Below are 13,424 nucleotides of genomic sequence, written 5' to 3'. Positions count from 1 at the left end.
CCGCTGCACCACCAGGCTGGCCCCAAGAGACATATTTTGAGGTGGCCAATTCTGATCTCCCACAGAACCTATGTGAGGACTCTACAACCTTTGTTCTTTGTCTTGTTTTTGGTCTTACTCTTTAATATTCCAGAAATCCCCCAGGCCGGATTTCAAACATCTAAATTTAGATTTGATATACTAGATTGGGAATCACACTCTTTACTTTTCTCACCTATACCTTTGTTTATAGGGGTCTCTACCCCTGGGATCAAGGTCTGGAGACCATCAATTAGCTGGAAATAAGTGGAACAAAGGAAATCCATTGTTGAATAACCATTGCAAATAACCAGTAACCATTCTATAGAGAGAGAGAGAGAAGGAGAATTTTACTTGAACCAAGCTGAGGACTATAGCCCAGGAAGGCAGCCTGCACAAAAGAAGAAAGCATTCAGAAAAGCGTGGGTTTCAGGACAGTTTTATACCTTTTTAGAACAAAGAACATACGTCAAACAGGCCCAGGATACATACTTATCAAAGTTTCAAAGAGATATTTAGTTCCAGATTAGCAGGTCAACATGACCTTGATGTCCAGGAAAGGAAGCTTTATCATCAGGAGTACTGATACTGGCCTCATAAGAGGGGAAGTATGCATTCTTATCTTCAGAGAGTGCATTCTTTTACTTTGAGATAATGTTTAATGCATCCTTATCTTAATGGTTAAAGCAGATGTACAATGTATGTTTGATAGCCACACGTCAGGCTTCTTTAGTTCAGGCTGAATCTGGTATAAATCAGAATAGTGACCCCATATACCTCTATATGTGAACGTTTCTTGTCACCATTGTGCAGACAAATGGCTTTTCAGAGGCTTGCCATCCTTAAAAACACTGTCCGAGAGTGGAGGGATGTTTTCCTGACTTAATTTACAATTTTCTTTTGACATGAGACCTCCATGTGATCGTTAGTGGTTTGCCTGACTTAGAACATGTGAGGGAAGGGGAATGCACAAGCACACGTCGTTGAGGCTGTCTCCTCTCTTCAGGTCTGCCCTGTAACTGTGCAGAGCAGTTTGTCCCCGTGTGTGGGCAGAACGGACGCACTTACCCCAGTGCCTGCATTGCTCGCTGTGTGGGCCTCCAAGACCATCAATTTGAGTTTGGATCATGCATCTCAAAGGATCCTTGTAATCCTAACCCCTGCCCCAAAAACCAAAGGTAAGTCAAATGGCTCCTTATCTTTTTCAACTGAAGACCAGCACCTACTGAGCATCTAGTGTGGACCAGACAGTGAAAATACAAAGATGAATCAAGAAGGTCTCTGCCCTGAAGAGTTTGGTCTCTGCCCTGAAGAGTTTGGAGTCTAGAGGGAAAGAGCCATGTAAAGCTGCTTGGTAACGTGCTGTGACTGAGGGCCCAGAAATGGAGCAGTGGAGGCAGCCCGGACGAGGCCTGGGAAAGCCTCTAGAGGATGTGACACTCGGCCGGAAAGACGAGGAGGAGACTGCAGGCAAAGTTTACAGTGGAGGAATGGTGGTGTTGGTGAAGGCAGAGAGTAACAGGAGCAAAGATCTCGGCTGCTGGAAACGAGGAGATGGCGTGGTGCAGGCTAGAAGCTTACAGCAGGTCAGTAAGACTGAAACAGAAAGCGTGAGGAAGGGAGAGGGAGCAGAGGAGGCGAGAGAAAAGGATGTGTTCCTACCTTGTTAGCTATTTATGCCTGATAGTAATGGGAGATTTCCTTCTACTGACCTACCTCCATTTTAGGGATTGGACAGGAGAAATCTCTGGAAATGCAACTTCAGTGTTATATGAAGTTATTGGTTTAGGGGCCCTTTCTCTGCAGTTTCCTCATGGGCTCAGAGCACAGCTGACCTAGCCTTAATGATAGATTTCTGTATGTGTGGCTGCAGGGCAAGGGTCCTGCTGACTCGCTCAGATTTCAGGCTTGTAGAACTGGAGTTTTCACTGGCTGCCTCAGAGACCTGAGCAGGACACATCCAAGGGCCAGAGTCCTTTCCTTCTGAAGGATTTTGTGGGGAATAAGCTATTGCTTCTCCATCCTGAAAACTCTGGCGCAGTATGGGGTGGTGGGGGTGGGGGGATTTCTCGTGTGCTGAAAGAAATGGCAGAGAGTTGGTCGCCCATCTGGCAAAGTTTATACCGTGAAAACTAAGCCCAGAAAGTTCCTATGGAAAGAAGATGGGTGCTGTCCATTAGAAAAAAGGATAAAGAAATAAGCCAAAAGGATAATATAGTTGTGTTGGGAGGTAGAATTGAGGGTTGTTTTGGTATTTGTTTATTTGTTCATTTGTTTGTTTTCTTCTATTTGCTAACCTTTCTGGATAAGGTTGTCTTGCTTTTATAATAAAACAATAAAATCTCAAAGTGGGAAGGACTTGCTGGGTATAATACAAAACCAATATAAAAGAAAAGATGGAAAAATGCAGTTACATTGGACATGAACATTTTCTGCATGGTAACAAACAAATGACAAACTGGAAAGAATATCACAGAGAAAGGGCTGATGTCCTTGCAATCTAAAGAGCCCCTACAAATCCATATGAAAAAGGTTGACAACCTAATAGAAAAAGGGTCAAAGATCTACATCCTAATAGAAAAATCGATCAAGGACATAAACGTAGAAAAAGAAATACAAATGATTCTTAAACACTTGAAAAGATGCTTTTATTAGTCAGGGTGAGTAACTCTAGCTATGTATGTGTGGTATACAAACTCTATGTATACAACTCCCAAATATCAGTATTGTAACATAATAGAAGTTTAAATGCAGTCCGTTTGGGTGTTCAGCAGATGGCTCTCCACATGGTGATTCAGAGACTTAGGATCCTTCCATCTAGTGACTCTGCCAGCTCCTACAGCCTCATAGTCCTCTGTATCTTCTGCATCTGGCCAGCAGATTAGACAAGGGAGGTGATGGAGGTTGCTCTTGAGAACCTTTGTAGGCCAGGTTTAAAAGTGACCTTCGTCTCTACTTCCAGCCACACTCCATTGTCACGTGACCACAAGTGACTGCTTGACTACTGCCAGGGAGACTCGGAAATGTAACCTAAATGTGTGCCCAGGAAGAAAATTAAATGAATTTGCTGAACATCTGGCCAATCCACCACAATGCTTAACCTTCCTCATATTAAGAGAAATGTAAATTAAATTAAAACTACAGTTGTGGAGCCGGCCCCGTGGCTTAGCGGTTGAGTGCATGCAGTCTGCTACTGGAGGCCTGGGGTTCGGATCCCAGGCGCGCACCATCGCACCGCTTGTCCGGCCATGCTGTGGCGGCGTCCCACATACAGCAACTAGAAGGATGTGCAACTATGACAAACAACTATCTACTGGGGCTTTGGGGAGAAAAAGGGAAAAAAAAAAGCAGGAGGATTGGGCAATAGATATTAGCTCAGCAAAAAGAGGAGGATCTGCATGGATGTTAGCTCAGGGCTGATCTTCCTCACAAAAAAAAATACAATTGTGTACCATTTTCCATCTACCAGATTGGCAAAGATAAAAAATTTGATAGCATATTATATGGAAACAGGCACTCCCATATGAAAGGGCTGAGGGGAGGATTGGTACATCCTCTATGGAGGGCAATTTGGCCATGCCCACCAAAATTTTAAATGCACATACTCTTTGAATCAGCTTATATAAATGCTTATACTTACAGAAAATATCTCTGGGAGAATAAACAAGAAGTTGGTAATACTGGTTGCCTCTGGGGAAGGGAACTAGGTAGCTGGGACATAGAGTAGGAGGGAGACTTATTTTTCACCATATGTGATTTTATGTCTTTTCAGTTTCACCATGGGCTTGTATTATCTGTTCAAAAAATAATTGTTTAAAGAATAAAATTGTATTCATCATCAAATATCTATTGATGTGTCAGGCATCTTTCTGAACACTAGGACACAACAGTAAACAAGACAAGGTCCCTGCCCTGATCGTGTTTACTTTAATTTACCCCCCAATTCTCAACCTTTCCTCTTGATCCTCTTATTTTTACATATTCATATTGATAAAGTTTTTCCTGCCAAAATTACCAAATTTCTCCTGATGTTCTTGGTTCTCATCCCTTTCATGTTAATAGATAATGAAGTTCTAAATATTCTTTTCCATTATTTCTCTTCAAATGTTTTGAATTTCCATAAAACCATAACTAAGTGCATTCTAATTTTAAATCCCATCAGAAAAGGCGACCACAGATGGTGGTAATGATGGTGGTGGGCATTTCGGGGCAGGAGGCTTATCTCTAAAAAAGAGTAAAGGTAATTTCCTTTGAAATTAAACTAATGCTGGCTACTATATTGTTCTCCTTTTATTTGACAAAGATTTGTATATCCTATTATTTCAAATACCCAGTGAAAGCTGAACATTTGAATAGGTCTTATCTTCTTATAGAAAGTTATAAATACCCTTTATAGAAATGAGGGAGACAGAAAAGTCTAAAGAAGAAGGGCATCTATCCCACTACTGGGTATTTATCCAAAGAACATGAAATCAACAATACGAAAAGATCTCTGCACCCCTATGTTCATTGCAGCATTATTCACAACAGCCAAGATGTGGAAGCAACCCAAGTGCCCATCAACTGATGAGTGAATAGAGAAGATGTGGTGTATATATACAATGGAATACTACTCGGCTATAAAAAGAGACAAAATCATCTCATCTGCAACAACATGGATGGACCTTGAGGGTATTCTGTTAAGCAAAATAAGCCCGACACAGAAAGACAAAACACCGTATGATTTCACTCATATGTGGAAGACAAACAAACACATGGATAAAGAGAACAGATGAGTCGTTACCAGAGGGGAAAGGGGTGGGGAGGTGGGCCAAAGGGGTAAAGGGGCACATATGTATGGTGATGGAGAAAAACTAGACTATTGGTGGTTGAGCACAATGTTGTCTATACAGAAACTGATATGTAATAACATACACCTGAAATTACACAATGTTGTAAACCAATATGACCTTAATAAAATAGAGAAAGAAGAAAAGAAGGGCATCATCCCTAACCCTTCTGAAGGAGTTCAGGAATTGGGAGTGAAGCAAGGTTCAGATATCACCAGGAAACCCAGCTTCATGGGGTGGCATTCTCTCGGCGATTCACCACCAGCCAGCATCCGGTCCTTAGCCTGTGAGCACAGACACCTGAACTTTTCAGCACACACTGTGAAGCCTTCTCTTAAGATAGACTCATATTGGCCAAGTTGAAAATTAAGCCCCTGAAAATGCTTCATTTATTATTGACTACCAGGCCTCCAGCGTCAGACCCCCACCCCCCGATGGCCTCATTTCGTGACACTTTTACCCTGTGCATTCTTTGCTCCCGCCCTTTGGTCCCCTGCCCCTTCCCCCAGCACCACAGGGTCTTGAGCATCACACCTTTGCACATGCAGCTCCCTCAGCCGGGCAGGCCTGTGCGGCCCTCCCCACCTCTAGGGTCCAGCCAGGACACGACCCCCTCCCGGGGCTTTCTCCAGGCTCCTGGACAGAAGGACTCACTCTCACGAGCATCGATGTTGTTTTCTACCTGGTAGCCTACTTTATGTGCACGCTTGGCTCTCCACTCTCCAGAAGCTCTTGGGGACAGGGACTGCTTCCAGTTTCTCTCTTGCTTTCTCCTCAGCCTCCTGTGCCTTGTCGGTGCCCTGCCGGCCCCCCACACTCCCTCCCGACGTTGGTTGATGGGCTGTGTTCGTGTTTTTCAGATGCATACCCAAACCACAAGTCTGCCTGACGACTGTTGATAAATTTGGATGTAGCCAACATGAGTGTTTGCCCAGACAGCTCACCTGTGACCAGGCCCGCGATCCTGTGTGTGACACAAACCACCTGGAGCACAGCAACCTCTGCACTTTGTACCAGAGAGGGAAAAGCCTCTTGTACAAAGGCCCGTGCCAGGTACAGTTGTTTGGCTGACAGACCCACGTCCTCTGAGCATGAAATCGGTTTGTGGGCTTTTACACATGTCCCAGCAGTCAGACCGCTTATGGGCTTGTGAATCCTGTCCTGTCTAGAAAACTCCGTCCCCACTCCCAGGGAGCCATCCCAAGACTGGCTTTTCCTCCACTCTGGAGGACTCCCTGGTTTCACACCCCTGGCACGAGTCAGCACCGTTTTCTCTTCCCATAGTTCTGTGGGCCCTCATTGCAAAAGAAATCGGGAAGAATGCGAGTTGAAACAACCAGGAGAAGAGTTTTTTCCCACGATTCCCACCGAAGTCCCTCCCTCAGTACTGAAAAGTGGTCAAAAATTTCTCCAAGACTTAATGTCTTTTTACGTGAGTTTATCCTTCAGTCTTTTAAGGTTGCAAAATCCGTATTCGTGTTAAAAATACCCGCAAGGACAGCACCCCTGAGGCTTCCCGCGCACCACTGATCCGTGTGCGGGCCCCGCCCCTTTCTGGGATCCCGTCTTTGGGCCCAGCGTCCCCGCCACAACCGGCTGACACCTGACACGACTGCTTCTCCGTCCCTGGTCTTTGTGGCCAGAAAACCCCTTCGGCTTGTCTCCCTAGGCTGTTTCCTCTCAGGACTTGTGTTCCGGTTGCTTCCATACCTGCTACTCTGAATCCCAGTCTCCTCTTCCCACTTGTTCCGTCTTCCTGGCTACAGTTTTTCTCTTACATATTCTTACCCTGCCCGACGGATCCAGAGTCTGTCTGCCCCACTGACCCTGTCCTTATCCCCTACCCAGCGAGAAACGATAAAGCCTCCGTATTTGCAGGAAGGTGGATCTTGTTTTCTTCAAACAGGCGTTTCCAGAACAATGGAAGTCTGGAGGGAGGCATTGTATCTCGTATCAGTTCACGTGGAATGAGCACCCGAGACCCAAAGAGGCTGAGAAAAGTAATCTCTTCAGTTCATCTTGGGACGGTCCTATTGCGCCCCCGCCATGTTCAGCCCACCTCAGGAGCTGCATTAAGAGGGGCCCCAGAATTTATGTCTGTGTCCTTTTTCCTCCCTGGAAATAGGGAGAGCTCTACCGTGTGCTGTTGGTTAGGAAAAGTGCGTCCTGGAGGTTTCCAGGCTGAATGTGATTTGTTTGCCCTCAGCCCTTCTGCAGAGCCGCAGAGCCCGTCTGCGGGCACAATGGGGAGACCTACAGCAGCGTGTGTGCCGCCTACTCGGACCGGGTGGCGGTCGATTACCTCGGGCCCTGCCAGGCCGTCGGGGTCCTCTCAGTGTCCAGTTCTGTCTCCGAATGTGCTGCGGTGAAGTGTCCCTCTCTCTCAGCGACTGAGTGCAAACCCGTCATCCCACCCGGTAAGCTGGCAGTCTTGTGGGGGGGGTGGCTTGGGAAGACTTGCTTCTCCGCCTCCAGAGCGTGAGTCTCTGCGGGGAAGAGAGTTGACTAGTTTATGTACATTTCTCAAGAAGTCTTAACTCGACCTGACGCTGATTAGATGTGTTATTCCGGGTCAACCTTACAAAGCTGTGCATGACCTTGGCCATCATCTGGTCCCGCCGTTTTAAAACAATATAGCGAATTTTTTTCAGGCAAAATCTTACACCAAACACCAATATATAAACAAATAAAGCAGTATTTAATTACTAAAATTATGATTATTAGCTCAAATGCATGATGTTTACTTATTGTAAAGTTAATGAGGGGCTGCCCGGTGGCGCAAGCGGTTAGGTGCGCTGACATCCACTGCGGTGGCCCCATCTGTGAATCCATCAAACGTTCACTGAGTTTCCACTATGTGCCAGACACTCTTGCGGGCACTGGGGACACAGCAGTGAGCAAAACAAAGCCTCCTTCCCCTGGAGACTATGTTCTGCTACTTGCTTATCATTTTTTAACAGTGTAAAATAATTCTTAAAATTAAGTTAGAATCAAACGCTCATGGAATCCCTGCTTTTGCAGACAGGAAATCTAGGGGCCAGGAAAGCACCTGCCCAGCATGGAACAGCAAGTTTTGAGGGAGGGCAGGGTCTCAGCCTCACATCTCCTGAAAGGCCAGCTCTCTCTGTGCTGCCTTCCAGCACAGCTGCCTCACCCTGAGAAGTGGTGAAGGGGGAGAGCAGGGCTGGAGGAAGGGTTCTGGTACACGAGTCGATTCTGAAACCCGCTGGCCGGGAACACGTCTAAAAGCGCATCATCAGGAAGGGCAGCTGTAACTCTCCGAGCACAAAAGGAAGGGCTGGGAGTTTCACCAACTCGGCTGAATTCTCCGTGTTTCTAGTTCTGAACACACATAAAATGGTTTCTGTTATACAGGTGCTTGTTGCCCATTATGTGCCGGGATGCTAAGAGTTTTATTTGACAAAGAAAAGCTGGATACTATTGCTAAGGTAAATTGCTTTCTATGCCAGGTCCTCTTGAAACCGTATTGATAAACCTCTCAGTAATCCTACAGAGTAGAAGATGTTTTCTCATTTTTAGAGGAAGAAACCTGTTTGCAGAGAAGCAACATGCCCAAGGCTGTCGGCTCAGAACCAGTACTGCTAGGGTTTGACCCCAGGCTGTCTGCTCCCCATCCCGTGCTCCTCTCCTCTGCAGCCTGGCTGTGTGGTGACCTTGCTCTGCACATCCCACCCTGAGCCTTTCTTAGGAAAGGTCCCCTCCTGGCCCAGTCAGCAGAGTCGGAGCTGGAGGCAGAACCAGGCAGCCAGAGACTGGGAGATGCCCGCTGGTTTCCAGGTGGCCTGCCCACCCAAGCCCCACTCCGCCCAGTGCATCCAGAGCCGGCCGCCTCCCCACCAGGCTCTGCCCCCTTTCCCTTTGCCGCTGCTTGTGCTGCTCGCTGTTGTGGAGACAGGGCTCCAGACAACAGCTGCCACAACCTAGAGAACTGTCCCCTTTTGGATTTAAACACCTGTGTTTTTACAGGAGGACTTTATTTCCCCGGCCTCCATCTCAGAACAGTCACGTTATTTAAAAAAAAAAAAAGAAACACTTCTGGTGAGAGCATTTATCCAGGCTACAAAGCCTCACAGTCAGGCCAAAGCCCATTGGAACAGACTCTGGCATTCAGCTGGCTGGGCCCTATGGGGCCTGCACTTAGGAGTTCCTTGGTTAAAAGAGCCTCCTTGGGGGGCTGGCCCCATGGCGTAGTGGTTAAGTCTGGCGCACTGCACTTTGGCAGCCCAGGTTCACCGGTTCAGATCCCGGGCATGGAGTTAGACCACTCGTCAGCCATGCTGTGCAAATAGAGGAAGATAGGCACAGATGTTAGCTCAGGGCTAATCTTCCTCGAGCAAAAATAGAGGAAGATTGGCAACAGATGTCAGCTCAGGGCGAATCTTCCTCAAGCAAAAATAGAGGAAGATTGGCAACAGATGTCAGCTCAGGGCGACTCTTCCTCACCAAAAATAGCCTCCTTGCCTTAGGCAAGGGAGCAGGGCAGCTTTGGCAGTAATAAGGAATTCTTCTTTTTCTCAGGTAATAGAACCTTTTTCTCTTTCTAGGTAACAAACAAAAAGCCGATAACAGTTCTGGAAATACTTCAGAAAATCCGCATGCATGTGTCTGTCCCACAGTGTGACGTATTTGGATACTTCAGCATTGAGTCAGAAATTGTGATCCTGATTATTCCCGTTGATCATTATCCAAAAGCTTTGCAGGTGGGGTTCAGCACGTGTTGTGCAGCCATCTTGTCATTGTCAAGTTTGGTGGACTTGGGAGGGGGTGGGCACAGACCAGGACTGGGGGAGGACCAGGTGGTGAGGACATGGAGGCCCTTTGGCGGGAGAGATGCAAGGCAGGCTCTGAAGGACAGACCTACACCAGGGGAGCATTTTCCAGGTGGCTGAGGGCTGGTACCCTTTTGACAGCAGGATTCAAAGGAGCAGGAGAGGGAGAGGTTGAGATACTGTGACTTAGAATGTGCAGAGACAGAAGGACCTGCTCATCGGACAGACGAGGGGTCTGAGCCCAGGGAGGGGAGGCACTGGCACAGGTCATGCAGTGACAGAGCCAGAATAGACTCCAGTCTCCAGAGAGCTGTGCTCCCACTGGGAGGGGAGCCCGCCAGAGCTGGTCTGGTGGGCCCCGAGTTTTCTTCCTCACAACCTGGAGGCGCATGGAGCCTCACACATATAGGCCCAAGTTTCAGCATCGAAATGGTGAGGGCTGAGAGGAGGGGGTAGAGATAAGCCGGGTGTAAACTGCACAATGAGAAGGCTCATTAAGTCTGAGTGCTTTCACCCTCAGGTTTAAATAGGCATTGAAGTCCATTCCCATGACTGTTTAACCATGGAAAGACAACGTCTCAATGTGGACGAGTGGAGAACAGGATGGTGGAACCAGGAAAGGGCAGTGGCACTGTGGATCATTTCTTTTCTGATTTGATTTTCATTGATGCTGTTATTATTTGTGTAATAAATGAAGACTATAGTAAAATGTGACTTTAGCCAAGAAAAGGACAGAGAGAGCATACTCCCTATGTCGGGATCTATGTGGAATTTGTCTGACTTGACCTTTTCACGGGTTCCGTGGTTTTATATTAAAAGAATCGGATTTTCCTCTTCCAGATTGAGGCCTGCAATAGAGAAGCAGAGAAGATCGAGTCCCTTATCAACTCCGACAGCCCTGCTCTGGCATCCCACGCCCTCTCTCAGCACTCATCATTTCCCAGGTACAGGTCTCCAGCAGCGTGCCGTCGGCTGGCATCGGGGCCAGACCCCCCTGCCACTTCTGCCTCTTCCTCCTCAGCCTGGGCCTCGCCTTGCGCTTGCTCTGGACACATAACTGACTGCCCATGAAAAGCGCAGAGTGTTCCTCCATCTAATTCTTCTGCCTTGTGAAAACCATACAGGACTGCTGGTCTGTAGTTGAATAGTGGCCAGGTAAACGCACTTGTCACCTCTCTTCACCACACAGTATTTTTTTAATCTGCCAATATTAGTAGGGTTTTTGTTTTGTTTTTACAAATGTTAAAATACATTCTTCCAAATACTAATGAAAAGAGGATGTCTCCTTCTGCTGGATCACTGCCTTACAATTTACATTTTGCTTGTTTGGTGGGACCCCTACTCTAAACCAAATTCAAAATCACTGATAAATGAGATGATCCCTTTTTAGAAAGATAACTCACTTTACTATGGGCTTCGTATCACAGAAACTTCATTTCAGAATTCCTGTAAGTATTGAGGTGCCCCAGTGTATACATTTTTCTTTACAGATAATTACATACTCTGTCTCGAAGCTAGGGGCCACAGGGAAGAGCCACTGCTGTTAGAGTATGAAGTAAAGATAAAGCATCTTTGAAATTATCATGTAAATCACCAGGCAAATTTAATTTACAGAAACTTAATTCAGGAACCCATCTGTTGTGTTAAGCAAAAGCAAGCTGATTAAATGACACATAATGATAGATGGTGACAGTCTCAGTGGTTACTAATGTGGCTACTGTGACTTTCGTGAAAGTTACATCACATCAAAGTGTCTTGCATTATGCATTTTTATATTAACTAGATGTATATTCTTTGGTATTCATCCAAGCTAAATTTAGAGTTTTTAAACATCAATCTTTAAACCAATTGCTGCTACTTATATAATTGCCAAAAAGTGAAATAATGAGTAGTTCATGTACATAATACATGATTTATCTATTTTATTATGAAGAAGGTGAATAGCCATATTTGTAAAATGACAATCGTGTGTGTTAACTCCAGTACTTTATGCTCATGAAGACACATTTGCTTTTTGTGATATGCACAGTATAGATGAGTCTTCTCTCTCTTTTTTGATATAGAATTATAAAGAATTGTGGTTTATATATTTACAAATGTCAATCTAAGTATGAACATGTTTGCATGTTGTCTAAGAAATTGAATTCTTCGAATGTGTTTCACAGTTTGAAATAAGCTATTCAATGTAATACTTCTTGTTTGTATGCACCTAAACTTAGATTTTACATGAAGTATTTTTTCCAGTATTGTATGTAGCCTCTGGAATATATAGGGATATGCTTATTTTACCAAAATGTTGTGTAAAAGTGGGCACTTAAAGTTTTCAGAATATCTCAGTGCTGACGGAGCGTTGTTTGCTGCAGTGGCTTTTTCTATATAAATGTCTTCACTGCAAGATACTGGAAAGCTTTTCCATTTTAATAAAGATAACTTTTATATGATTATGTGTACTTCCAACAATGTGGACATTTAAAATGAAACCACTGGTCACTCCTGGGTGAGCTGTGTCCTCTGATCTGGATTAGGAAGTTATGGGAATGTTATTATTGTCAGCCCAGGGCCCTGGGAAAGCAGGGAAGCTGGGAGAGAGCTGGTCAGACCAGACCTAGGCATGACCAGAGGGCAGGCTGTGGCAGAAAGTGTACAAAGACCCCAGCTTTAGGCCTTCAGGCCCAAGAGAGCTTCAGGCCCTCCGAGACCCAAGAACAGACTAGGCAGTTCTGTTCCCCACTGCCTTGGGCCCGATGTTCCAGCTTCAGGGTACATCCTGGGGCAGAGAGGACTTTGGACTGTGGAGACAGAGGGCCTGTTGATCTGGGCCTGGGAGGTTCTATCAATCAGCTGAGGCTAAGGCTCCAAAACCTCCATGGCTGACAACAAGAGAGGCTCACACCTTGCTCCTGTCACACGTCCACTGTGGGCCAGCTGCACTTCTTCTCTACACCATCTTCACTCCAGGACCCACTGCAGTGTCCTCACAAAGGGGTGGAAAGAGGCAGAGAACCACACTGGCCCTTAGGTCTCTGCTCAGAAGTGACATTGTCATTTCTGCCTACATCTTACTGGCCACTCCTGAGTTCAAAACGTAGGGATGTTGAATCTTCTGGTGTGTGTGTGTGTGTGTTAGGGGAGGTGGCAGGGAAGGAGCTGGAGGAGGGACTGTGAGTATTTGGACAATAATACAGTCTACCACAGAGGTCCTTTCTCATCAGGATAGGACAACAGCCAGGACTGACTACATTTTTTATTAGAAAAGCAATGGAAGTTTCATGGCCCGGGAAAGAAGTCAGAGAAACAAGAGAGGTGCTTGGGTTTGGGGGCAGGGGTATATCAAGGAGAGAAAGATCTAAAGGTTGTACTGCTCTGAGGTCACACTCATGAGAACTCCGAAGATGGTTATGGGCCCAGCAAGCCCAGGTCAGGGAGGTCAAGCTCCTCACTTGCCAGTTGCTGTGCTGAGCACACCCAGGCTGCCTCCTGGACGGGTTGTCAGTGGCTTCCCGGCATCAGCGCAGGCTGGCTCCTGCTGGATGGCTCTTCAGCATTCCTCCTGAGGCCAAGTGTGTCAAGCTGGTAGAGGCCTTGAACGGAGAGCCTGTGGGAGACAACTGGGGCTCGGCGCGGGGGAGAGAGATTCAGAGGCTCCTATGGCCATGGGTAATGAAACCAAGATACTAGAAAACAGATGAAACAGCTCCCTGTCCAGACTACAGAAAGTAATTGGGCAGGAATGGACCCCAAGAGGGTCAGGGGCCTGGCCTGGGTCACATGCTCACCTCTGCAGCAG

The 13,424-nt window shown here is 46.4% G+C and overlaps 1 protein-coding gene across 1 annotated transcript in view; it reads left to right on the top strand.

The window, feature by feature from the left end:
* RECK (reversion inducing cysteine rich protein with kazal motifs) overlaps positions 1 to 11,609 on the top strand; it is a 117,866-nt gene extending 106,257 nt beyond the window's left edge. Inside the window, 7 exon segments of the mRNA XM_087419503.1 lie at positions 1,025 to 1,196; positions 5,708 to 5,900; positions 7,054 to 7,264; positions 8,223 to 8,296; positions 9,413 to 9,568; positions 10,478 to 10,550; positions 10,553 to 11,609. Of these exon segments, the coding sequence (XP_087275629.1) occupies positions 1,025 to 1,196; positions 5,708 to 5,900; positions 7,054 to 7,264; positions 8,223 to 8,296; positions 9,413 to 9,568; positions 10,478 to 10,550; positions 10,553 to 10,698 (1,025 nt within the window). The 3' untranslated portion in view covers positions 10,699 to 11,609.
* Positions 11,610 to 13,424: the final 1,815 nt, after the last annotated feature.

Source organism: Ceratotherium simum, chromosome 29 (genome assembly GCF_057802395.1).
Source record: "Ceratotherium simum simum isolate JZ-2026a chromosome 29, ASM5780239v1, whole genome shotgun sequence".
Taxonomy (NCBI): Eukaryota; Metazoa; Chordata; class Mammalia; order Perissodactyla; family Rhinocerotidae; genus Ceratotherium; species Ceratotherium simum.
Note: the sequence above shows the minus strand (reverse complement) of the source record. Positions and strands in the feature narration are given on the sequence as shown.